At 38.8% G+C, this 26,233-nt stretch overlaps 1 protein-coding gene across 2 annotated transcripts in view; it reads left to right on the top strand.

Annotated features, from left to right (window-relative positions):
• The window catches only part of ATF6 (activating transcription factor 6), a 187,173-nt gene that overhangs the window by 7,300 nt on the left and 153,640 nt on the right, over nt 1-26,233 (top strand). For both annotated transcript variants that reach the window (XM_038586263.1, XM_038586264.1), the window contains exons 4-7: nt 109-215; nt 8,040-8,166; nt 9,284-9,487; nt 16,198-16,418. In XM_038586263.1, the coding sequence (XP_038442191.1) occupies nt 109-215; nt 8,040-8,166; nt 9,284-9,487; nt 16,198-16,418 (659 nt within the window). The remainder of the gene's footprint in view (nt 1-108; nt 216-8,039; nt 8,167-9,283; nt 9,488-16,197; nt 16,419-26,233) is intronic.

Raw genomic sequence — 26,233 nt, 5'->3', positions numbered from 1 at the left:
CTTAGCTTCCGATATGATAGAATTTTAAGAGTAGATTTTATCTTCCTTACTCATTTGGTTCTGAGTTTATATTGTTCAGTGGGAAAATTCTTACTCCATGTTTTTCAGTTAAAGATGTGAAAGCAGAAGCTCAGCCACTGTCTCCAGCCTCCTCAAGTGGTTCAGTGTCCTCTCCTCAGTCGGTGGACTCTTGCTCCTCAACTCAGCACGTTCCTGTAAGTAGCCAGTCCTCCTGACGGTTTGGTTCTAATGCCGTCTGGGACATACGCATCTGGAGGGGGCAGTCGTCATTTATGAAGCATGGCTGTGAGCCTTCTGATCTCATTTAATCCTGGGAACCCAAGTTTCGAGGAGGGGCCTCGGGAGAGCCAACAAGCTCTTCCTCTCTGCCTTTGCCCTTTTCCCCTGTGTTCCTGCCTTCATGGTTTCATTGTTTCATTGGTTTCTTCACACTTTACCACTATCCAGTATTTTTTTGTTCATTAGCTTACTGCCTTTTCTCCCTGCTACCCTCTCTCCTGCCTGTCAGAATATATGTTCTTTGAGGACCGCGAAGACTCTAAAATGGTCTGATTCGTAACTCCTTGGTCCTAGAACCTAAAATGGATTCCTTAATGCAGGAATGCCTGGTACTACCTTTGTTTCTTTTTCTTTTTTTTTCTTTTTTAAAAGATTTTGTTTATTTATTCATGAGAGACAGAGAGGCAGAGACAGGCAGAGGGAGAAGCAGGCTCCGTGCAAGAAGCCCGACGCAGGACTTGATCCTGGGTCTCCAGGATCACGCCTTGGGCTGTAGGCGGCGCTAACCCGCTGAGCCACCCAGGCTGCCCTCTTTTCTTTTTTTAAGGAGATTTTATGTATTCATTTGAGAGAGAGAGAGAGAGAGAGAGAACACATGCATGAGCAGGAAGAGAGGCAGAGGGGAGAGTGTGAAGCAGACTCCTCACTGAGCCGGGAGCTGACTCAGGGCTCTATCCCAGGACCTGGAGATCATGACCTGAGCTGAAGGTAAACACTTAACCATCTGAGCCACCCAGGTGGCCCCTAGTACCACCTTTGAATGGGGCTAAGGTTTTTATAAAAATCTGGTAATGTCTTAAAAATGCTTTTGTTCTCCAGACAAAAGCTCTGAGTGTGGGAAAAGGAAATACCAAAGTATTTAGGTACTTTTTTGAATGGAGGAAGGGGAAATTTACAAAGAAAAATTCAAATTAATATTTCAGTACATTATATCTGCTGTAAATTGAGGTATCCTCATTCTGGCAGACTCAGCATCTAGTCAACTATGAAATCTGGACATTTCAATCCAGTTACTGTCTCTGTGATTCATTTTCTCCAACCCTGCCAGGACATCATCATCTCACCAGGATTAAGTCAATAGGATTTTAACTCACCTCTCTGTCTCCTGACTCCCCCAACTTTTCTTAGCAGAGGAATCTTCAAAGAGAAATCTTTCAGAATTACAAATTTCATTGTGTTGGGTTTTGCTTAAACCTTTTAATGACTTCCCAACCCTTACAAGGATGAAATTCAGACTCCGGGAATACTAGGCCCTTTATGACCTGCCTCCTGCTTACTTTTCTGGTCTTGTTTCTCACTCTTCCTTCCTGTCTTCACATTCCCCTTACTTCTAACCCTACAACAGTTCCTACCCAAGAGCTCCCGTGCTCTTCAACTCATTTAGCACCTATGCCAGACACTGTTCAGAGCCTGGCAGTGAATAAGAGCACTCATATCTCAGCTCTTAAACTTGTAAGTTTTTGTACATGCTCTCCTGCCTGGAATAGCCCTGTTTTTTTCCTTCCTTTGAAAAACTCCTATTCATCCTCTTTTAGTCCCAGTTCAAAAAGAACTTTCTCTGTGAAACTTTTCTCTGATTGCTACCACTGGAAGTTCTCTGTGGCCCCACAATTTCTCCAAATCATTTAATTTTTAAAAATTTAACTTATTTGGGGCATCTGGGTGGCTCAAACTGTTAAGTGTCTGCCTTCAGTTCAGGTCATGATCTCAGGGTCGTGGGATTGAGCCCCCACTTGGGCTCCCTGCTCCTGGGGGTTGGGGGGGGGGTTTCTTCTCCCTCTCCCTCTGCCTGCAGCTCCCCCTTCTTGTATGCTCTCTCTCACTCTCTGTCAAATAAAATCTTGGAAAAAAATTTAATTTATTTGAAAGTCAAAAAGTATATAACAGCATATATTTACAGAAGCTTGATTTCTTTTCTTTCCTTTCCACCCATCCTTACACAAAAGGTAGCATACTCTATACTTTTGTTATGCATCTTGCTAGTTTAATTTGGTGGTATATCTTGGAGGTAAGTCTAGTTTTAGGATACAGGATATTTCTCATTCTTTATATGGCTGCTTGGTGTTGCATTGTGTGGATATTTCTTACTTTCTTTAGTGATTTCCTTATTGATGAACCTTTGTGGTGTTTTCAGTCCTTTCCAGGCTCAAATAATACTGTAGTGAATAACATTTTATATAAGTCACTTCATATTTTTGCCAGGATATCTTCGGGATATATTCCCAGAAGTGAGGTTGTTGAGATGATGATGACTACATTTGTAATGTTGTGGATCGTAACCAGATTTCCCCCTGTAGAGTTGTATAGTTGTGTGGTCTGATTAGCAGTGTGGAAGAGGGCCAGTTTTCCCATCATTCATATGCAGCATGCTTTTGTTCTCTATTTCTTTTATTCTAGGTGTGGTTGAACATCTTCTCAAATATTTCATATGTTTAAGGCCCATTTATATTTCTTTTTTATTGATCTATCAGTTCAATTTTGGTCCACTTTTATATTGGATCGTGTTGATCTTTTTCTTTTCAAATTTCTAAGTTTTATTACATATTAGGATTGTTAGTCCTTAGTTTGTGAAATAAGTTAACAAGTACTTTTTCTTCAATTTGTCATTTTTCTTGAAGCTTTATGTCTCGTTTATTTTCTCCAGGCCTTATCACCCCCAAATACTTTACTGTCTACTTTCTACAAGCAAGGCTATGCCTTCTGTAGCCACAAGACAACCATTAACATCAGAAAATAAATGTTGATACATTACTTTCATCCAGCCAGCCTTCAGCTCCCTCTTAGATTGTGCCAGTTGTCCCAGAGATGTCCCTTAGACTGGCAACAGCATCTCGTGTAAAATCAAGCATCGTATATGGTTGGCTTGTCTCTTTCATTTTCTTCAGGTAAAATGGTTCATTCTTCCTCAACTTCCATGACCTTGTCACTTGTGGAGACTAAAGACTAGTTATTATGTAGAATGTCCCTCAGTTGGGTGTCTGATGTTTCCTAGGGCTTAGATTCAGGTTTTGTACCCATGGCAGGAATCTCACCAAGATGATGCTGTGTCTATCTCATTTACTTTTGATGAAGTGGCACACAATTTCAATTTGTCATTACTGATAAGCTTCACTTTGTTCACTTTGTTAAGGTAATGTCTGCCAGGCTTTTCCTCTGTGAAGTTGTTCTTTCTCTCTTTGCCATAAATAAGTATTCTGTGAGGAAGTACTTTAAAATTATGTTAAAAAAGTCCGGTTTCTCATCAGAGCTTAAGTTTATCCATTTACTTCTTTAAATCAGTATGGACTCATGGTTTCTTCTTTTATTCAACAGGGTGTAATCCATTTCTGTAATTATTCAGATTCTGTGTTGTCTTGGATTTGGCCAGTGTGACTCCCTTCATACTGACTCCTGTGTTCTTTTAACATCTCTTCATTGGGCTGTGACACCCTAGATTAGGCTGACCCAATTTTTTTTTTAATTTATTATTTATGATAGTCACACAGAGAGAGAGAGGCAGAGACATAGGCAGAGGGAGAAGCAGACTCCATGCACCGGGAGCCCGATGTGGGATTCGATCCCGGGTCTTCAGGATCGCGCCCTGGGCCAAAGGCAGGCACCAAACCGCTGCGCCACCCAGGGATCCCAGGCTGACCCAATTTTGATGCCCTTATCACCCTGCTCTGACTCCCCGTGCTGGTTGTTCCCCCCCATCACCACGTGAACACTCTCTCCACCTGCCTTAGTTTGGGCTCTGACACTCTACCAGCCTACCTCTCTGCGTGGATGTTAGTCTTGATCTGCCCCATCTAGTAGCTTTAAGGTCAATTTATTCAGCAAGAAGTATTTTGTTTGCTTGTTTATTTGTTTTTTATATTCCACATATAGGTGAAATCATATGGTATTTGTCTTTCTCAGTTCAACCTATTTCACTTAGCATAATACCCTCTAGATCCATTCATGAGTAAGAAATATTTCCTGAGTGACTATTAACACATAATTTTAGTAAGTTTTTATTTTTATTTATTTATTTTTAAAGATGTATTTATTAGAAAGCACACATGAGGGGGGAGGGATGGAGCTGAGGGAGAGGGGGAGGGAAAGAATCTTAAGCAGATTCCCTGCTGAGCTTGAAGCCCAACGTAGGGCCCGATACCACTACCTGGAGATCATGACCTGAGCCAAAATCAGGAATTGGAAGCTCAACTGATTGAACCACGTAGGCACCCCATAAGATTTTATATTTCATTTAAATATCTGATCCACTTGAAATTATCCTGGTATATATGAGATACAAATCTAATTTTTATGTTTTCCCAAATGACTATCAAAAGAATGGTTCCAGTACTAAAAGTTCATCTTGTTTTCACTGATTTCAATTTTGTGTACGTATTTTAAGTTTATATAAATGATGTTATATTAGATCTCTTTGTATTTCTTTTATGTATTTATTTAGTTTTTAAAGATTTTATTTATTTATTTGGTGGGGAGAGAGAGAGAGGGCACAAGTGGAGTGGGGAGTGGCAGAGGGAGAGGGAGAAGGAGAAGCTGACTCCCTGATGAGCGGGGAACCCGATATGAGGCTTGATCCTGGAAACTTGGAATCATGACCTGAACCAAAGTAGATGTTTAACCCACCGAGTAACCCAGGCACCCCTGTATTCCTTTTAAAAATCATCACAATATATTTTTTTTAAGATTTTATTTATTCACGAGAGACACAGAGAGGCAGAGACACAGGCAGAGGGAGGAGAAACAAGCTCTCTGAAGGGACTTGATCCCAGGACCCCAGGATCATGCCCTGAGCCTGAAGGCAGATGCTCAACCACTGAGCTACCAAGGTGCCCCTCATCACATGAATTTTTAAGATCAATTCATATTGTTCTCTGTACGTCAATTTGTTGAATCTAACTGTCCAACACTTGGTGTATGTGTTCACTGTAGTTTACGTACATCAGTGAGCGTTATCAAAAATGTCCTTTTATAGGCCTGTGTGAGAATTCTTTTCGGGATGTACGCCCAGCAGTGGAAGTGCTGAGTGGTAGAGTGTAGACACTTAATTTGACAAGTATTGCCATCTTGCTTTCTAGATACCTGTGGTAGTCTGCAATCCCAGAGAAGTACTTGAGGATCCTTGTAGCTTCTCTTTGCTGCTGATGCTCAGTGTTGCCTGGCTTTCTAATTTTTGCCAGATGGTGTAATTTTTTGTTTGTTTTGTTTTAATTTGTATTTCTTTGGTTACTCACTGTTTTGAACATTTCTTTTTAAAAAAGATTTTAATTATTTATTCATGAGAGAGAGAGAGAGAGAGAGGCAGAGACACAGGCAGAGGGAGAAGTGGGCTCCTTTCAGGGAGCTGGATGTGGGACTCGATCCCAGGACTCCAGTATCACACCCTGAGCTGAAGGCCAGATGCTCAACTGCTGAGCCACACAGGCGTCCATGACCATTTATTTACATGCTTATTAGCCTTTTGGATTTGGATATTTTTTCTTCTATAAATTGTTTATTTCTGTCTTTTGCATTTTTCTATTGAGTTGTTTTTTTCTTTTTCTTTTCTTTTTTTTTTAAAGATTTTATTTATTTGAGAGAGAGTGAGTGAGAGAGCGAGCCAGCACAAAGGAGGTGGGGGAGGAGTAAAGGGAGAGAGGCATGTGGGGCTCCATCCTGGGACTCTAGGGTCATGACCTGAGCTGAAGACAGATGCTTAACTGACTGAGTCACTCAGGTGCCTAGAATTGTTTTTTTTTTTTTCTAATTTGCAAGAATTCCCTCTATGTTTGAGGTAGTAACTTTGTTGGGTTTAGATGTTACATATATCTTTTAAATTTCTATTATCTATTATCTTTGCAGTCTTTATTGAGTAGAAGTTTCTAATATTGAGTATTCAGATTCATTTTTTTTTCACTTTGCCTTTTTCGGTTTATTTTTGAAGTTTCTCTTTTTTTTATTTTTAAAGATATTTTATTTATTTATTCATGGGAGACACAGAGAGAAAGGCAGAGACACAGGCAGAGGGAGAAGCAGGCTCCATGCAGGAAGCCCGACGTGGGACTCAATCCTGGGACTCCGGGATCACGCCCTGAGCCAAAGGCAGACGCTCAGCTGCTGAGCCATCCAGGCATCCCTTGAAGTTTCTTTTTTAAGAAGTCTTTTTCTGCTTGTAGGCCAAAAAGATATTCTCCTATATTTTTTTCTATTAACTATATGGTTTACCTTTCACATTTAGATTTCTTAATACCTTTAGAATCTACTTTAATATGTGGTGTTAGTTAGAATCTAGTTTTAAATTTCTCTAGGTGAACCAATTTCCCCAGTTGTATCGCCTTTATAATCATTCTCTTAAAGAATATCTTATGTCTTGGGGCTCCTGGGTGGCTCAGTCAGCATCTGTCTTCAGCTCAGCTCATGATCTCAGGGTCCTGGGATTGACCCTGCTCCTGTCAGGCTCCCTGTTCAATGGGGGGTCTGCTTCATGCTCTCCCTCTACCCCTCCCCCCAGCTCATGCTTTCTCTCTCTCTTTCTCTCTCAAATAAATAAAATCTTTTTTTTTTTAAATAAAATCTTTAAAAAAAATAAATTTGACTTTGGTTGACATTTGCATTTCTTTTCATTGAAATGGCTGTTCCAGTCCCTGTCCATTTTTGACAAATATTTCCCCCAGTATATACTTTTTAACTTTGTTTATGGTCTGTTTTTCATTATAAAGTATTTTAACTGTTGTTCACATTTCTTCCTTTATGGCTTCTGGATTTTTTTTAGGGGGCCTACATCATGCTTAGAGTAAACAAGTATTCTCTTAATTATTCTTTTAGTAATCTCATAGCTTATTTTGAAGATGGCATGACGTATTTATGTATGCTTATTGCATTATTATGGCATTTTGACATCTCTTCCTCTCAGAATAGAAATGCTACTTTTATCTTGTGTTAAGCTTCTTTATGCCAACAAAATGAGATCCACTGAATGTTAAAAGACTTGGAAAATCTTATCTTCATACATCTCTATATTAACAACTCACCTATTAAATAAAATAGCCCTGTTTCTTTTAGTGTTTGTCTTTCTTTCAAAACATTTGAGACAAAGGCAACATTAATAAATAAAAAAATAAAAATAGTAAGAATTATTTGTCTTGAGTTTCTTATAAGACTACTGAATAAGAGATTGGGGGAAAGGATATTGGCATCTTATTTTATTTTTTATTTATTTTTAAAGATTTTATTTATTTATTCATGAGAGACACATAGAGAGGCAGAGACATAGGCAGAGAGAGGGACAGGCTCCCTGCAGGAGCCTGATGTGGGACTCTATCCCGGGACTCCAGGATCAGGCCCTGGGCCGAAGGTAGGCGCTAAACTGCTGAGCCACCCGGGCATCCTGGATATTGGCTTTATTTATTTATTTATTTATTATTTAGATTTTTTTTTTGGATATTGGCATTTTAATCATAGTTCTATAACATACTAAATGTATGGCTAGAAACCAAGTAAATATCAAGTGTGTGGGAGGAAATGTAGGAGCAGATCAGTAATTCCCATCTTTAATATGAGAGGATGACATAGGCATCCTCTGTAATTTGAGTTTTTTCCTTTAGTATTGATGGATAATGTTAATTTATCTGTGGTACCTTAGTACTCAGTACATACAGTTTCTAATAATATCATACCTTTGTCTTGAAGTTGTCTTAGCATGCTTTTCTGTTTATGGATCTTGTCTCTAAGCCACTTTCTTTTTTAATGATTATTTTATTTTGCTACAGGAAGAGTTGGATTTGTCGTCTTCTTCCCAGATGTCTCCCCTTTCCTTATATGGTGAAAGCTCTCATAGTCCCTCCTTAGCAGAGCCACTGAAAGAAGATAAGCCCATCATTGGTCCTAGCAAAACTGGTATGACTCCATCTTCTAACTTCTGTTCTTTCTAATTTGGACTGAGCTTCAGTTCCATTTTTTTAAAAGAAAAGATTGGATTAAGTGCATATTTATTAAGCTGGCTTTTTGTTTTTAAAATTGTGGACCTGTTTTCTTTGCTATGGTTAGTTAATGTGGAGAGGAGAGGCAGGAAATCATCTTCTTTGGTTGTCTTTATAGGGGAAAAATGCTTTAACATAGATGTAGGCTTCATCATCTTTGGGACAGAATTCAAAAGATTCAGTTAAAGATACTGATTGTGAAGTCCATTTGGGTGTGACATTTATTACCTCTCAATCTTTAGTGATTTTAGCTATTCTCTTTTACCAGTTCATATATCCCCTTCCCAAAGGGAAGTGTGGTCATTACACCAGAAACCATCATTGTGACCATCAGTGTGGTTAAAAAGGAAGATCTCATTCAACTTCTAAAATCAATGTCATGGGAATGTAATGTATAGCATGGTGACTATAGTTAATAATACTGTGTTGCATATTCGAAAGTTGCTAAGGGAATGGATCTTTTTTTTTTTTAAAGATTGTTTTTTTTTTTTTTTAATTTTTATTTATTTATGATAGTCACAGAGAGAGAGAGAGAGAGAGAGAGGCAGAGACTCAGGCAGAGGGAGAAGCAGGCTCCATGCACCGGGAGCCCGATGTGGGATTCGATCCCGGGTCTCCAGGATCGCGCCCTGGGCCAAAGGCAGGCGCCAAACCGCTGCGCCACCCAGGGATCCCCAGGGAATGGATCTTATGTTCTCATCACAAGAAAGAAATTTGTAAATGTGTGGGATAACAGGTGTTAACTAGACTTCTTGTGGTAAAATCCTTTTGTGATAAAAATATCAAATCTATTGTACACGTGAAATTAATATAATGTTATATATCAATTGTACCTCAAAAAAGGGAGTAGACCTCATATTAAGGACTTTCCTTTAGTCCATTTAGGTGTAGAGAAGCTATGCTTAAACTCCAGGTGAGGACAGTTACTCAGAGGTCAAGATTATGTATAGAAAAAAGTGTATAATAGAATCTAATTTCTAAGAATTGCTTAATTGCTTTTAGATTGATTTGTGTTTTGTTTGGATTTTTTCCAGAAAATGGACTGACTCCAAAGAAAAAAATTCAGATGAATTCAAAACCTTCAATTCAGCCCAAGCCTTTATTACTTCCAGCAGCACCCAAGACTCACACAAACTCGGGCGTTCCAGCAAAAACCATCATTATTCAGACACTACCCACGCTTATGCCATTGGCAAAGCAGCAGCCAATTATCAGCATACATCCTGCACCCACTAAAGGTACCTGAGAGGAATTCGAAACTGCATATGTTTAATTGATGGACACTAAGATTTTCGTCATGTCGTTTGTTTTAGCTCAGGTTATAATATCTGAGCACATGCAGTGTGCCAGGAATTGTCCTTGGTTTTGAGGATGTCGCAGAGATGACTAATATGTGGTTCCTATCCTAACAGAAGAGATAGCTTACCTAGATTAATTATATCTGATACATCTTTTTTTTCTTCCAGTTTTAATTATGAAAACACCTATCAGGCTTGTTTTATATAACTACTTGTAATGAAGAAGAAAATCCAGGAAACTTTCTTGGTATCATTTTATCTTGAGATTTTTGTGTCCATGATCTTTTTTTTTTTTTTTTTTAAAGATTTATTTATTTATCTACTCAGAGAGAGAGAGAGGCAGAGACACAGGCAGAGGGAGAAGCAGGCTCCATGCAGGGAGCCCGACGTGGGACTCGATCCCGGGTCTCCACCATCACACCCTGGGCTGCAGGCGGCGCTAAACCGCTGCACCACCGGGGCTGCCCTGATCTCTTGTTTTTAAGGAGAAGTCAGTACATAAATAATATCACAGGTCTAATAGGTGAACTTTGACAATAGGATCAGGCCCTTCTGCAGAGACAGTGTGCTTTCGTAAGCTTGATGTTGAGTGGGAGCATTGTGAAGAGATCTGAACTCTTTGTCTTCATGTAGTTAAGAATGTATGTTTCTATAATTTATCCACCAGATGGCCCCACATACTTGATTCTTCACCAATTGTAGCATTGAAAGAAGTTCATGGTTGAAGATTTGGTAGTGTGCATATACAGGAATTTGCACTTGGAGATGTCTTAGGCTGATTAGCTGTCACTCTCATACTGATAAGTGTATACAGGAGTAAAGGAAAACCTGTTCGATACTCCTTTCCTGGATTTAGGACTGGGTCTCAGTGGCTATGGTTGTAAGCAAACACCAATGTGACCTTTGCTGTCATGGCTATGTTTCCAGCTCTAGATTCATTTCTTTGGAGCAAGAAGGTCAAGTTTTAATGAGAGCAAGGTCATAAATTTACTAGTTACTCTATTTGTTTTGTTTTACTCCAAGGTCATGGACAATATGACATTGATAAAGAGAAGAACTAGGTGGGAGACTGGACAAGTCCATGAAAATCCATCAAGTCTACCAAAACTGCCTCAGACAAACCTGAAATACCTGCCGTTTTAGTACAGGGTCAGAATTGCTGCCTTTTTCGTGTGAAAAATAGCAGTCCTATAGAATGAGTGTTCTCGTGGTCTGTGAATGGATGGATGTTAAATGTTCATGAACCCGAAATAAAATATAAGATTTATTGTATATGTGGATTTTCCTAGGGATAGTCTCCAAAACTTTCATCAGGATCTCAAAAGGGTCTGTGTTTTCCCAAAGGCTAAGAATTTAAACTTGTGAAGAACCTCATTATGGTTCCCATAAGCTCTTAAAGCACAAGTATAATAAAGCAAAATCTGGACATTAATATAGCTAGTCTGTAAAGCAAGGGCCACTCCTCTAAGAATTTGCTCTTAGGAAAAAAAAAAGAATTTGCTCTTAGCAGATCATGCTCAAGTGAAAGAAGACAAACCATTCTTTTCTGAGCAGTTTATCAGGTTCAGGAACCTGAATTATACATTATTCAGAACATCAATGCCTGCCCATTATCTGAAGATAGTACTTATGTTTGCTAATATAAGGCACTTGTGTGTTTTTATAGTATAGTCTAGAGAGTTGGTATTATTATAACATATAGATTTAAGTGTATGTCTTTCATTTATTTGAAATAAAGAGGTTGAGGAGAAATACAGGAGAGACATTTTACAGTTAATCAATGTAAGTATCAGTAGTAAATATTACCATTAAAGAAGAAGGAATTCTTACAGGATCCCTTAACTTGGAAGTAAAGCCCACCGTGGTTTGGCTCCAGTTTAGTTTTCTAACTTTACGTTATAATCACTCCTTTTTATAAACCCAACTTCCTCTTCTAGTCCAACCAATCTGGCCACTGTCCCTTGAATTCTCTCGTTTTTCCTAGTTTCTTGGCTCAGACTATTCTCTCTGCCTGAAACAACTTCTGTAACTAAGTCCTATATGTCCATTAAGAGTGTTAGGAGGAGTGCAGGTGAGAGATGATGATAACTTGGTATGTCAGTGAAAATGGAGAGCCCGGATAGAGAGTGCAGATGTTAAAAAGTGCAGAATTGCAGACTTGGTGATTGGATGGTTTGGAAGGGGGATGAAGGATAGAGAGGAACATATCCTACCTGATGGGCTTTTTGGGTAGATGATAGTGCACATCATTGAAATGGAGGATAGAGGTGACATAACTTGCCCCAGGTCATTCTGCTTCTGAGAGGTAGAGGCATAACAGGTGGTCTGGCTCAGAGTCTGTGTAATTAGTCACAATGCTGTATGCCTCTAAAAGAATGTGGAGATGTGCTTCTTGATCTCCAGAATTCTTATTGGGGAGTTAACATATCTATTTATTTATTTATATATTTATTTATTTATTTATTTATTTATTTATTTATTTATTTATTTTTAATTTATTTATGATAGTCATACAGAGAGAGAGGGAGAGAGAGGCAGAGACACAGGCAGAGGGAGAAGCAGGCTCCATGCACCGGGAGCCTGACGTGGGATTCGATCCCGGGTCTCCAGGATCGTGCCCTGGGCCAAAGGCAGGCGCCAAACCGCTGCGCCACCCAGGGATCCCGAGTTAACATATTTATATAAATAAATAACAGTGACTATGAGAACTAATAAGTTAATAATACAGTAGTGGCCTTATGAAAACTGTTATTATATAGAAATGGAAATTAATAATAATAAGTAATAGCTAACATTGAAGTTCCTGTGGCAGACAGTGTGGCAGACACTGTTATGTTTAAGTGCATTATCTTTTTTTTTTTTTTAGGTGCATTATCTTATTTAATCCTTACATCAGCTCTGTGAGGATATGTATTATTATTTTTATTTTTAAAGATTTATTTATTCATGAGAGACACACAGAAAGGCAGAAACAAAGGCAGAGGGAGAAGCAGGCTCCCGGTAGGGAGCCTGTTGCAGGACTTGATCTCAGGACCCTGGGATCGTGACCTGAGCCAAAGGCAGACTCTCAACCACTGAGCCACCCAGGTGTCCCAGGATATGTATTGTTACTGTCTTTATTTTATAGATGAGAAAGTTGAGACACAGAGAAATCATTTACCCCAAGTCACATAGTTGTATTATTTTAGACCAAGTAAGCATTCAATAAATGTTTGATACATAGTTTGATATCTTTGAAGAAAATTGAAAAGAAAGAATGCCTATCACAGTCTGTGTCTTGTGAGTCATATGTATGACTATGAGTCATACATAGTCACATATTTAGTGTTGAATCTAGCCATGTTCTGGTAGTTCTGTTAAGGGAGATTTGTATGTAATGTCTAAGGGGATTTTGAGTGTCCTGAAATGGTTTTTCTTTATTACTGTTTTCACACTAGAGACAGTAGTCACCATGTTCAGTTGCTAATTATTTAAGGCCCAAAACAGTCCTTTGCATTGCATTCTGTGAACCCATGAGCCCATCGCAGATCAGTGTTTAGCAAGTCACCATGAGGGTTTTGTTTTCTTGAACACGTTGCAATAGAAGTTTCTCCCCCATTCTGTCTTGAACCCAAGCATGTCTAGAATATTTAGAGGAGCCTTGATTTAGATGCTAAGTAATTTAAGGATAGTTGGGCCCCCTGGGACGTTGATTATGAGAAACAAGAGAGGAGTGGCCTGGTAGGACTGGGAGCTGCACTGGGGACGCAGACCATGCCTCACTGTGGCTCCACCCCTACTCCATGAGGCAGTTTTCTCAGCAAGGAGGTGGTGATAACCAGGCAACGGATAGTATAGACTTGGGCTATTTTTTCTAACTTAGTTTTAAGAACTACTACAAAGCCATTTGCATGTGTTAACTGCAGCTAGAATTATGATCCTTTCTTTGAAATGACTTAATTCTCTACATTTACCACCTCCTTTACTCTTTGAAATAATCCCAAAGTTCATTGAACAACATGTTTCGTTTGGGGATTTTTTTTTTTTTAATTTTTATTTATTTATGATAGTCACAGAGAGAGAGAGGCAGAGATATAGGCAGAGGGAGAAGCAGGCTCCATGCACCAGGAACCCGACATGGGATTCGATCCCGGGTCTCCAGGATCGCGCCCTGGGCCAAAGGCAGGCGCCAAACCGCTGCGCCACCCAGGGATCCCTTATTGCAGCTTTTAAACTGAGATGTGGAAACTGCTTCCATTAATGCTCTTCTCAAAGTATTGGTTTAAGTCAGTGGTTCCCACCCTATAGACTGTGGACTCTAGGGTATAGGAGGTGGGAGTAGTAGCTTTAGACATTTTGCAAGGCATCTGCAAATCTATATATCTGGCAAGTATTTTCTGTAGACTGAATACTTTGTTTTATAGATCTTTGTATTCCTGTTTTTCTAATTTTTGTGGCTACAGTTCAGATTAATAAACTACAAATTTATTTCATTTTTATTTTTATTTATTTTTAAGATTTTATTTTTATTTATTCGTGAGACATACACACACACACACACACACACACAGAGGCAGAGATACAGGCAGAGGAGAAGCAGGCTCCATGCAGGGAGCCCGATGTGTGACTCGATCCCTAGTCTCCAGGATCACACCCGAGGCTGAAGGTGGTGCCAAACCGCTGAGCCACCCGGGCTGCCCCTAAATTTTTTTTTTTTTTTTAAGCTAAAACAGGTGTTCTTGTATTCTGAAGTATTATTTAGATTTTTAGTTTTTTCTTGATCCTTTGAAGTACTGAGCTCTGTTTTACGTGGGTCATGTTACACTGGAAGTATAATGCTTTTTTTTTCCTTGAAGAATTATAAATATTTATGTAATTTTAGTTGCTGGTTGCTGTAGTACCTTTATTTTGCTAGATAGGCTCAAGCAGCTGTGGATATTAGGGGAGGCTTTCAGCACCTTATAAAATTGCCCAGATCTGAAAGGAAGCATTCAGCAGGCAAGTGAGATTTCTGACAGACCAATTATAAGTTATGAGAGTCTTCTTTAGGTTAATGATACTAATTCTCCTCATATTAGCATAATTAAAAAATTAATGTTAAATATGAAGATTAAGAAAAGGTTTGGAGACCATTTTGTGTGTGTAGGGGGAGTTGGTATTATCTACAGACTAGTGTAGATTACAGATTTATGTTTCCTGTGCTTGTTCACTGTGAATTCATCTCAAATGGTTTTAGCATTTTTTTTAACAAGGGTATTGTGAACAACTTTATAAAAGTATGTACATTTTTAATTAGAGTATAATTAACATTCAGTGTTACTAGTTTCAGGTGCACAATGTAATTGAACAATTCTATACATGACTCAGTGCTCATCACAGTAAGTGTAGTCTTCATCCCCTTTATTTCACCCTTTCCCCTCCCACCTCTCTGCTGGCAACCACCAATTTTCTTTATTTAAAAGTTTGGGGTTTTGTTTTTGTTTCTTTAGGGGCATAGCATGGGGAAATTCGGGCAGTGAGGGGGCGGGAAGCAGCAGAGGGAGAGGGAGAGAGAATCCCAAGCGGGCCCTACACTCAGTGTGGAGCCTGACACAGGGCTCAATCTCATGACCCTAAGATCATGACCCAAGCTGAAATCAGGAATCCAAGCTTAATGGACTAAGCCATCCAAGTGCCCCTAGAGTCTATTTTTGTTGTTGCTTATCTCCTCTTTTTTCGTTTGTTTTGTTTTTTAAATTCCACATGAGTGAAATCATATGGTATTTGTCTCTCTCTGATTTCACTTAGTGCTATACTTTCTAGACGCATCCTTTTTTTTTTTTTAACAAATGGCAAGATATTCTTTTTTATGGCTGAATAATATTCCATTGCATATATATACACCACATGTTCTTTATCCATTCCTCAACTGATGGATACTTGGGTTGTATCCTTATCTTGGCTATGGTAAATATTGTTGCAAATTTTAACATTTTGATATTTGTAGCCTCTGTCCTTCCAAGTATTGAGTTACTGAATCTCCATTTATAATATATTTTTGGTGCTGTATTTCCAAATCTTATTTATTTATTTATTTATTTATTTATTTATTTATTTATTTAATATTTTATTTATTTACTCATGAGAAACACAGAGAGAGACAGAGACACAGGCAGAGGGAGAAGCAGGCTCCATGCAGGGAGCCTGATGTGGGACTCGATCCTGGGTCTCCAAGATCATGCCCTGGACTGAAGGCGGGGCTAAAACGCTGAGCCACCCGGGCTGCCCATAAATCCTATTAATTTAAAATACATGTCTCTCAGTGTTCAGTTATAAAAGGTTTATTATTTATAATATGAAAAATACTTTTTAGCGCAAATACATTTCAGTGGCTAATAGAGAAATCTACGTATGACTTAGGAAGTTTGATATGGATATAGTTAAGAAAAAAATTGTAATACATTGTTAATGATAATTTCATAGGGAACACATTTAGGTTGGTTTCATTAAAAACAAGCAACAAAGGTCACTGTGCGTGTGTGCTGCTATTGATGATATTTTAACTGGTGGTTTTAAATCCCCTCTCCGTGTCTTCCTCCTCTCATGTGCACAGGAAACCTAAATGTTAAACACTGTCCTTTGCCATAATGGTTACGCACACTCTGATTCCTTTCCTTTTGTCTCCATTGCAGGTCCCACCGTAGTGCTCTCTCAGCCCGCCATGGTGCAGCTTCAGGCACCTGGAGTTCTGCCCTCTCCTGCCCCTGTCGTTGCTGTTGCTGGGGGTGCCACACAACTACCTAATCATGTGGTGAATGTGGTCCCGGCCCCTGTGGCAAACAGCCCCGTGAATGGAAAGCTCTCTGTGACTAAACCTGTCCTACAAAGTACCATGCGAAGTGTGGGCTCAGATGTAAGTGTTGGAACTTAGTACTTTATCATATCTGATTTAAGAAAACAAAGCCAAAACATACTGTTTTGTTGCTTTGTTTTTGCTTTTTAAAATCTGTTATATTGCCTCCAATAAAAGAATGTGCTGAGATTGCACATCCATTATTTGGTGGCAAATTATTCTGTTAGACTTTAAGTGAAAAGGTTTTAAAATGTCTGAAGTTGTTTGATAAAAAGTGACGTATGCATACTTTCCTCTGGAACTCCTTCTTTCAAACCCTCTTCTCACATTGTTCAAGGCCCTCCCGCAGCCCAGTCAGACAATGGTATTTTCCAAGACTCTTTCATGTCTCCTGATTGAAATATTTTTGGCAATTCCCAGATAAGAGTCTGTAGACTATTTTTTTTTGTCAGGGTTTATATTTATCTTCTCTTTTGACTTATTGAAGGGTTTTCAGCACTGCATAATGATGACTTACTACTCTTAGTTCTGTCTCTTAATGATTAGTTGGTATTTTCCCATCTTTGCAAATCTTTAGGTTTTCTAGTGTGTCAGAGGGTTTTTAAAAGTAATTTATAAATCGCAGAAAGTTTCCTAAGACCTGTCCTCCTTAAAGCCAGTTACAGCATTTGCCAGCTAATCCTTGCTTTCTTTAAAAGTGATACAAAAATATCTCACAGTGTGTATTAAGTAGTAAACGAACATCAGGGACCTAAAGTTTAATGAAAGAGTCAAATAATCATTCTAACAGTGAGTTCTCTTAAATTGTTACTGGCAAGGCAAACCTGTATGTGTTTTCTTTAAAATAAAAGTAGACATTACTGGTTGTTAATATTGCTAAGTTGATCTTTTCTTTAGTTGTTGTGAAGTTCTTTAAAAATTTTATAAGTTATTAAGGTTATTGCAATAACCTGCTCTACCATTTATCTATCTATCTATCTATCTATCTATCTATCTATCTATCTATCATCTATTTATTTATTTTTTACCGTAATTTATTAACTAGCATGTTAGTAGCCCTGTAGTGAAATTGCTCCACTGTTGCATAAACACAAGTAAGTAATCTCCGTCAACAATATTTTAAAGACCCATAATGAAGGAATATTGTCACCAGAACAATTGAAGGTCTACAATAATTCCCATAGTTTATACAGGTTTTGAAAGCTGCGTACCTAGAGTACGCAGCTCTTCAAAGTAGTACATTGAAGGTCTACAATAATTCCCATAGTTTATACAGGTTTTGAAAGCTGCGTACCCAGACATGGAAGAAAATTAGTGTCAGATGAGAATAGACATGGATTGTACAGGATTAGCCTTGACTGTAAATGTTTATTTTGAGGACTAGAGAAGATAAAGTGTAGTGATTGTGGTATAAAGGGTGCTAAGACACAGTATGTGTTTCAGTTGAGGTTGAAATGATGTGATGCTGGGATTTGCTTAAAATAGTTGGGGACAGGGCAGCCCTGGTGGCTCAGCGGTTTAGCGCCACCTTCAGCCCAGGGCATGATCTTGGAGACCCCGGATCAAGTCCCGCGTTGGGCTCCCTGCATGGAGCCTGCTTCTCCCTTTGCCTGTGTCTCTGCCTCTCTTTCTCTCTCTCTCTCTCTCTCTCTCTCTGTGTGTGTCTCTCATGAATAAATAAATAAAATTAAAAAAAATAGTCCGGGACTTTTTCCTCATCCGGGGTGAGGAGCCCAGGATGGAGGAAACAAGATGGGCAAAATGTTGATAATCATCAAAATTGGGTGTAATCTTTCCTTTTGGTATGTGGAAAAATTTCCATAGTGAGTAAACAACAACAAAAGTCCAAAATATCCTGTGCTATTTTCAATTAAAAAGTTATACAGCCAATAAAAGAAAGGGTATGCTTTTCATAGGAGAGTGAGACAGATAAGAATGATGGAAGAGGATTTTTAAAATTTCCTTTTATTAATCCACTTTAAATTATGAATTTGAATGTTTCTTCTGTGATACTCCCAAATGGAACTAGCAACAGAAAATATTCAAAGTTGTCTTTTTTTTTTTTAAACATCCATCTATTTATTTTAGAGCGAGAACATGTGTGTGTGCACACATGCATGCATGCGAACGCAGGGGAGAGGGGCAGAGGGGGAGAGAGGGAGAAAGAAAGAGAATCTCAAGCATACTCCCTGCCAAGTGTGGAGCCTGGTGTGGGACTTGATCCCACCACCTGGAGATGATGACTTGAACTGAAATCAAGAGTCAGACGCTCAAGTGACTGAGCCACCCAGATATCCCTCAAAGTTGTATTTCTATCATGTTAGGATATTTAAAATATTTATTATGAAATCTCTTAAATATGAAAAAAAGGTAAAGACTAATTAGAACTTAAAAGAATGTAGATCCACAGTATGTCATAGTTGTTAACAATATTAATGTAATGTTAGTCTGTATTTGTAGCTTTCTAACATCTGACCGTGGGACAGTCCAGAGGAGCATGGCTAGGGTGGGGAAAATGTCTTGAACTATGTCCTCAGTAGAGGAATGGTTTAAGGGTTGGAATGACTCTGTAAACTGAAGAAGAGAAAAAAACACTGAACATAGATCTGGGAGTGGATTCAGGACAGGTTGATGTGTGGAAAACAGGAGGATTTTTCTGGGTTATTCCACAGGACTCAACTAGAATAGGCACAGATACATTATAGGAGGGTTTCCTCTCATTGTAAAATTCTTTGATCAGGTCATTGTATTTAAAAACAGGAAGAAGCCTTTTTTTCTTTTTTCTTTTAGGCTAATATCTGAATAATGAGCATCTTAATGTTGGCCTTCTTCATTGTAGTCTGCTGACCCATTTTGTAATCTCTAAACATTTCAGTTAATCATTTGTTGATCAGTTAGTCAGACATGACCTTTTTGGTGTGAAAGACTGTGTTTGTTCTGCTCTTGAATCCTTAAGAGTGCTCTGTAAATTTGGTGAATAATTTACTGATGAAATCTCAGTCAACACTGAGCTGGGGGCTGTGTGAGATGCAAAAGTATGGGACCAGGGCAGCCCGGGTGGCTCAGTGGTTTAGCGCCGCCTCTGGCCCAGGGCGTGACCCCAGAGACCTGGGATCCAGGCCTGCGTCTGGCTCCCTTCATGGAGCCTGCTTCTCCCTCTCCCTGTGTCTTTGCCTCTCTCTCTCTCTCTCTCTCTCTCTCTCTCTCTCACGAATAAATAAATAAAAATCTTTAAAAAAAAAAGTTAAAAAAGGCATGGGACCAACAGGTATGATTTTTTTTTTTTTTTAAGCAATATTGACTAGTGTTATTACTTTCCAGAATTTAGAGTTGACAGGATTGTAGAAGAAAGATTTCAGGTGCTGTGCGTCTGGTGCAAGAGACCTAAAGGCGATTAGAATAAATTTTTTAGTCAACCTGCATTGAGGTTTTGTGCTTATTTTTCCTTGGCCAGCATATCAGGAAGTGAGCCAGGCCTTTTCAGTATGGGTTTTCTGGTCGAGATTTTGACTTAATACTTATTTCAAGTAAAGAAACATCAGTCTGTCCTATCAGCTGGCCAAGCCGTTCAGGAACCCAAAGTAAATTTGTTCCAGAAGGAGCTGTAGGAAACTTTGATCTGCTGGTATAGTCTCCTGTGTTAGTAACTTGGTTGACCTTAATAGTGCATGCATTTGTTAGACTCAAGTCCTATTAAATGATGATAAATTTGAAGTTTAAATTTCTGATTCAAAATGGTCAGAAAGAAAAACTTTTCATTATGTGCTCTTTGTGCTTTTAAACCGAAAGCCTGGTGAAAAAGCTGTAATTTAGCAAAAGAAAGCGTATCAGTCTTTTGTGGCTTTGTGATGCTGACATGGCTTTTTTCCTACCTTTTTTGTTCTTTTGTTTGGCTAGATTCTCTCTCTAGAGACCTGCTACTGCTGTAAGTAGCGTTTTTTGCATACCATATTCTGCAAACTGCATTAAGTGCCACATTTTCTGTTATGAAACAGTTTGCCTGGTTCAAATTATAATCTCACTCTTCCTGCCTTTTGCTGGTAAATCTGTTCTGTTTAACTCTTGGAAACCTCACCTAAATTTTCAAGAAATATGGTTGGTTTTTGGCTCTGACCCTGATGGAAAAAATGAACATGGTCTCTCATTTCAGTGTAGAAATTCTCTTACGCAGTTTCTTAGTAAATGGCAATCTTGGAACTGCAAAGTTGCCTTCATAGGAGAGTGTACTTATCTTTCTTTAAAGGGCTATTGAATGTTGCCAGACATCAAACCAAGGGCTTGAAAGCAGGCAGTCTGTTTAAATTTGCGTTGGTGTAACTACTGCCCTCTACCCATCATAATTCCATAAAGTTCATGAAACATTATGGCCCTGGTTTTAGGGCTGTGGAGCTGTACATGTTATTGTAGTTATTTGGGAAAAAAGACCAGGAAAAAAAAGTGATGAAATTGTATTCTGTGTCCTTCATAGTGGACCAAGGTGGAGCAGAAACCCCTTAATGTAAGTCAGTAGGGGGTAACAATGGAAAGAAAATGATCAGGAACTAGGGCAGAGTTAGAAATACCAGATGGGAGGCTGATCAAGGGTACAGGCTCTGTTGACAAGAGGCCTCAGGCCTTCCCTCAGCCCATTCACTGCATTGAGTTGCTTACAAACCCTTTATTACCTTTCATTCTTTCTAATTCTTTTTTTTTTTTTTAATTTTTATTTATTTATGATAGTCACACACACACAGAGACAGACAGAGAGAGAGAGAGAGAGAGAGAGAGAGGCAGAGACAGAAGCAGGCTCCATGCACCGGGAGCCCGACGTGGAATTCGATCCCGGGACTCCAGGATCACGCCCAGGGCCAAAGGCAGGCGGCAAACCACTGCGCCACCCAGGGATCCCCTCATTCTTTCTAATTCTTTTTTTTGTTTTTTGTTTTTTGTTTTTTGTTTTTTTTATTCTTTCTAATTCTTAATGACCTTCATCCCTCCCATCCTGGTCCCTGCCCTGGTCAGTAAAGCCATCATGAGAAGCTGGGTGCTAGGCGGATCCCTTTCCACCTGCCTGCAGGTATCAGAAATGGTGTGAAGGGGATTCCTCTGGCATACCGAACTGGAACTTTGTCATTTCTTTTCTCTGGAGACAGTGTTATATATCCAGTAAGGCTCAAGATTTCAGGTATTGTTAGTAGTGTGAGCATGGAGGTGATGTGATATGGGCCCCAGACAGATGCTGTGCACACAGTGTTCCTTTATGGCAGTGCAGGAATGCTGAGCTTTGGGAGTCTAGCACTTTTACAGCAAGTGGTGAGCAAGTTTCCTCGTCCAGAGGAAGACATTACCTCATATTTCAAGGTTTTTTTCTGGGAACACAGCCCTGAGAAAGGGCCCTAGGTAAAGAGTGGTCAGGGTCTTGTATTCTTGGCACGCCCAGGAAAATGTATAGTAGCAGGATTCCCAAGAGACTCCTAGAGAAATATCTTTCAAGAAAAATATGCATCTAAAAAAATTCGTTTACAGTGCAAAGCAATGCAGAGAAACTCTTAGAAAAATGGAGAATGCCTGTGGTTCTCTTTCAGGGAAAAAAAGCATTATTTCTAATGACACTTAAGCTGCTTGCTTTATGTGTAGCACCTAAGAATAGGTCTTCTGTTAGGTCCAAGTGTGAGCTGAATATCCACCCTTAAGTGATGTGGTCAGCTGAGATCTAAGAAGATAAATAATGAATAGATACTTTTTAGTGACTAAATTCTTTAACAACAAAGATGTTGACATCATGATACTTCTTTAAGCTTTAAACTAGAGGAATCCATCAGAACAAATTCAACAGGAAGGATTTGGAGACTTGAAAAGCTATCCAGATTTTAGTAAAATATTAGTTCCGTGCTGATTGCTTTTCTGACTTTGCTGCTACCAGGGATTCTGCAAATCAAAGAAAAACATGCTTTGTTAAAATACTTGTAGTTTCTCTTTAGATGGAGATTAGGGGCTTCTAAGAATTTATCTTGAATAAGGACTTTGGCAAGTGATTTCATTTGTGGTTATAGTAGCTTTGGAAAGGGAAGTGAACAGAAGAAGGTTTTATTTGCCCCTCCGGGTTGTATTGCATGAGGTTAGATTTATGCCCTGGCAACTGGAGCGTTCTTTGTTCTGCGTTTTCCAGTTTGGCATCTTGATAAGATTAATAAATAATTATTTTTAAAGGGATGCTGGTTTCTATCTTGATAAATAATTAACACTTAATTCCCTTCTCTCTGATTTCCCTTCCTGCAGCCTGTCCCTGGGGACAGTCTCTCCATACTTCACATGCTTTGTAGCCTCTTGGTTCCCCTGCCCAGAAGCATTCATTGTCCCTCGATTTTTGCGCATCTTTTCCAAGATGATTCCTTAGTAGATTAGTATTTATGGTTTTACCCATTTGCCTGTTTTATAGAAATGGTGATAAGTATGTCCACACTGTCCTGCACCTTGGTTTTCTCATTTAGTGTATCTTAGGGAACTGTCCATATCAGTACGTAAAAATTTTTCTTATTCCTTCAATAGCTGCATGGCAGTCTGTTTCATAGGAGTGTCATAATTAATTCAGATTTTTGCAGTTGTTTTCTTTGTAAGCATTCTTCCGTGGGGAATAACTTGGTACTTGTTTAATTTTGTTTATATGCAAGTTTATCTGTAGGAGAAATTCCTAGAATTGACATAAGTCAGAGGTAGGTAGTTTTTTGGTGTTGATAGATACTGTCAAATGGCCTGCCTTTGGGGTAGTTCTGATTAATCCTCCACTTTGTATGAGAGTGCCAGTCACAGGGCTTCTCAGAGGAGTCCATGGACAGTGTCTCCACAAACACTTCCCCTTCTCACAGCAACCCTTTCCTTGCATAATTGTTTATAATACTGGGTATGTGCATTTGTCTGGAGAACCAGTCAATAGCTTCCTATGTAATTTTTTGTTTTGTTTTTTTGTAATAACTTGTTGAGATACAATTCACATACGTAGAGTTCACCCTTATAAAGTGTAAAATTTAGTGGTTTTCAGTATATTTACAGAGTTTTGCTGCCATTACTGCTAATTCCAGAATGTTCACATCACCCTAAAAAGAAGCTTTGTACCCATTTATCAGTCATTCCTATTCCGATCTTTTCCCCAGCCCCTGGCAACCACTAATCTGCTTTCTTTTTGTATGAAATTGCCTATTCTGGATTTTCACATCAGTAGAATTATACATAGTGTGGCCTTTTGTGTATGACTTCTTTTTTACTTAGCATAATGTTTTTCAAGGTCCATTAATATCATAACATGGATCAGTACTATTATTTTTTGTGGCCAAATAATTTTCCGTTGTTTAACTAGATGGCATTTTGGATTATCCATTTATCAGTTAATGGAGATTTGGATGGCTTCATAACAGCCACTCTTCGGCTATTATGAATAATATTACTTTGAACATTCAGGTATAAGTTTTCATAGTCTTTTTTTTTAATTTTTATTTATTTATGATAATCACACACAGAGAGAGAGAGAGAGAGAGGGGCAGAGACACAGGCAGAGGGAGAAGCAGGCTCCATGCACCGGGAGCCCGACGTGGGATTCGATCCCGGGTCTCCAGGATCGCGCCCTGGGCCAAAGGCAGGTGCCAAACCGCTGCGCCACCCAGGGATCCCCTAAGTTTTCATAGTCTTTTTGAAACCCTTTTTAATATGGAGACTATTTACAAGTCAGTGAGAAAAATGCAAGTTAATCCAACAATCAAATGGACAAAAATATGTGAATAGATAATTCACAAAAGAGAATGGCAAATTTTTCAGTTAAAGTATCAATGGCTATATATTCTTAAAGGGGTATGCCTCTGAAAGATTACTGTTTTAAAATATGTGAAAGAATATTAATTATTAATAGAAGTTTTGACTGGTTAAAGAATGATATTCAAGGGTTAAAAGTATTATGGTTAAAATTTTCTGTGGCTCATCCACCTTGCTATTATGAATTCTAAAGAAAAGTATCTGTATTTCTTTCTTGTAAATCCCCAGCATTGTATGTGCATTGCAGTCCTGCGGATCTGTGTGTGTGTACACATGTGTATTAGACTTTGTATTTGATAATAATGTCAAATATTTAAAAGTTGCAGAAACAAAAATCCTCCAGAGAATGCCCATGTACCTTTACCCGTTCACCTATTAACATTTTACCCCTTTTGTTTTATTAGTTCTTTCTTTCTGGCTATCTGTCCATCTACACACTCTGTTTTTTTTCCCCAAACTATTGTAGAATAAGTTACATGCCTTATAGTTCTTTACCACTAATATTTCAGTGTGTATTTTTTCAGAATAAGGATATTCTACATACCCACAGTAAAGTCATCAACTTTGTAAATTTCATTTGTTTTTTTATTTTTTTATTTTATTTTTTTTTGTAAATTTCATTTGTAAAATACTTTAATCTGCTGTCAGTATTACAGTTTTGTTAGTTGACCTAGTAATAAATACCCTTTATTGAATTTTTTCCGTTTCAATACAGGGCCCAGTCTAGGGCCAGATACTGCATTTGGTTGACTTGTCTCTTTAGCTTCTTTTAATCTGGAACATTTCCTCAGTGTTTGTCTTTTTGATGCTTTAGAAGAATTCATCTCTTTTCTAGTCATAATAGATTTATTTCTTCATTAGAGAAAGAGAGTGAGCATGCATGCACGTGAGCAAGGGAAGGGTCAGAGGGAGAGAGAGAGAATCCTTAAGCAGACATCCTGCTGAGTGCAGAGCCTGGTGTGGGGCCTAATGCAAGGCTCAATATAGGGCTCCATCCCAGGACCCTGAGATCATGACCTGAGCTGAAATCAAGAGCTGGCCACTTCGCTGACTGAGCTACCGAAGTGGCCTCTAGTATAGTTTTAATAAGTACTTCACGTTCAAATTGGATTGTAAATGATTTATTTTTAATGTAGTTCTGTTTGAGTCTCACAAAATCTTTATAAAGTGGGTGATAATCATTCCCATTTCACCATGAAAGGAATCAGTTGGTTAGGTGTTTTAGTCAAGGCCATATTGCTGAGATGGCTAATCTTGATTAAGTGGTGTGTGCCACACTTGTCTAAGTGCATGACTCACAGATCCTAACTTTGAATCTCCTGATGGTCCATTGAGGTGAATGAGAGCCATGATACCTATGGATTAAGAGCAGAATGACGGTTCTTGGAGGAGTGTGAACTAGCTTTTTATTGTTAGGCTATTTTTCTGTTTCTACAGTGATTAACTGTAATGTTCAGATTTTGTCTGTTTTTGTTTTTTAAGTCACTTTTAAAATTTAAAATGTGAAAATAGGAACTGGAATGCAGGCACATATTTTCAGTATTGCTTTAGTTGCACAGTTTATTGGAGCAGCTGCGATTGGTGATGGAGTTAAGAATTTTTGCCTCCTCACTCAATTTATTCATAGCAGCACGTATCTCTTTTTACTGACACATGTATGTGGTATATTATTGCTAACAGAGAACCTCACATCCATGAGTTGTGTAATCCTCACCTCAGTCATTTGACCTGCTCCAGTTGAGTTAGGATTCAGGTCTAGGCCTTGTCTTGGTGCAGTTCTGCTGTCACTCACCCCTCTGCTCTATTAATGGGGCTTTACTTTCAAGGCAGCCCTGATGCAGTGCCAACTTCAAATTACCTACCTCTTATAACTTGCTTCTTTTCCCTTTTCTCTCCCTCTACAAATGTATTCTCATAATTTTAAAAAATTTTCAGGGGTACCTGGATGGCTCAGTGGGTTAAGCATCTGCCTTTGGCTCAGGTCATGATCCTGGGGTTCTGGGATTGGCCCCACATTGGGCTTCCTGCTCAGTGGGGAGCCTGCTTCTCCCTCTCTGCCTGCCTGCTTCTCTTCCTGTGTGTGCTCTTTCTCT

This window comes from Canis lupus, chromosome 38 (genome assembly GCF_011100685.1).
Source record: "Canis lupus familiaris isolate Mischka breed German Shepherd chromosome 38, alternate assembly UU_Cfam_GSD_1.0, whole genome shotgun sequence".
Classification (NCBI taxonomy): domain Eukaryota; kingdom Metazoa; phylum Chordata; class Mammalia; order Carnivora; family Canidae; genus Canis; species Canis lupus.
Note: the sequence above shows the minus strand (reverse complement) of the source record. Positions and strands in the feature narration are given on the sequence as shown.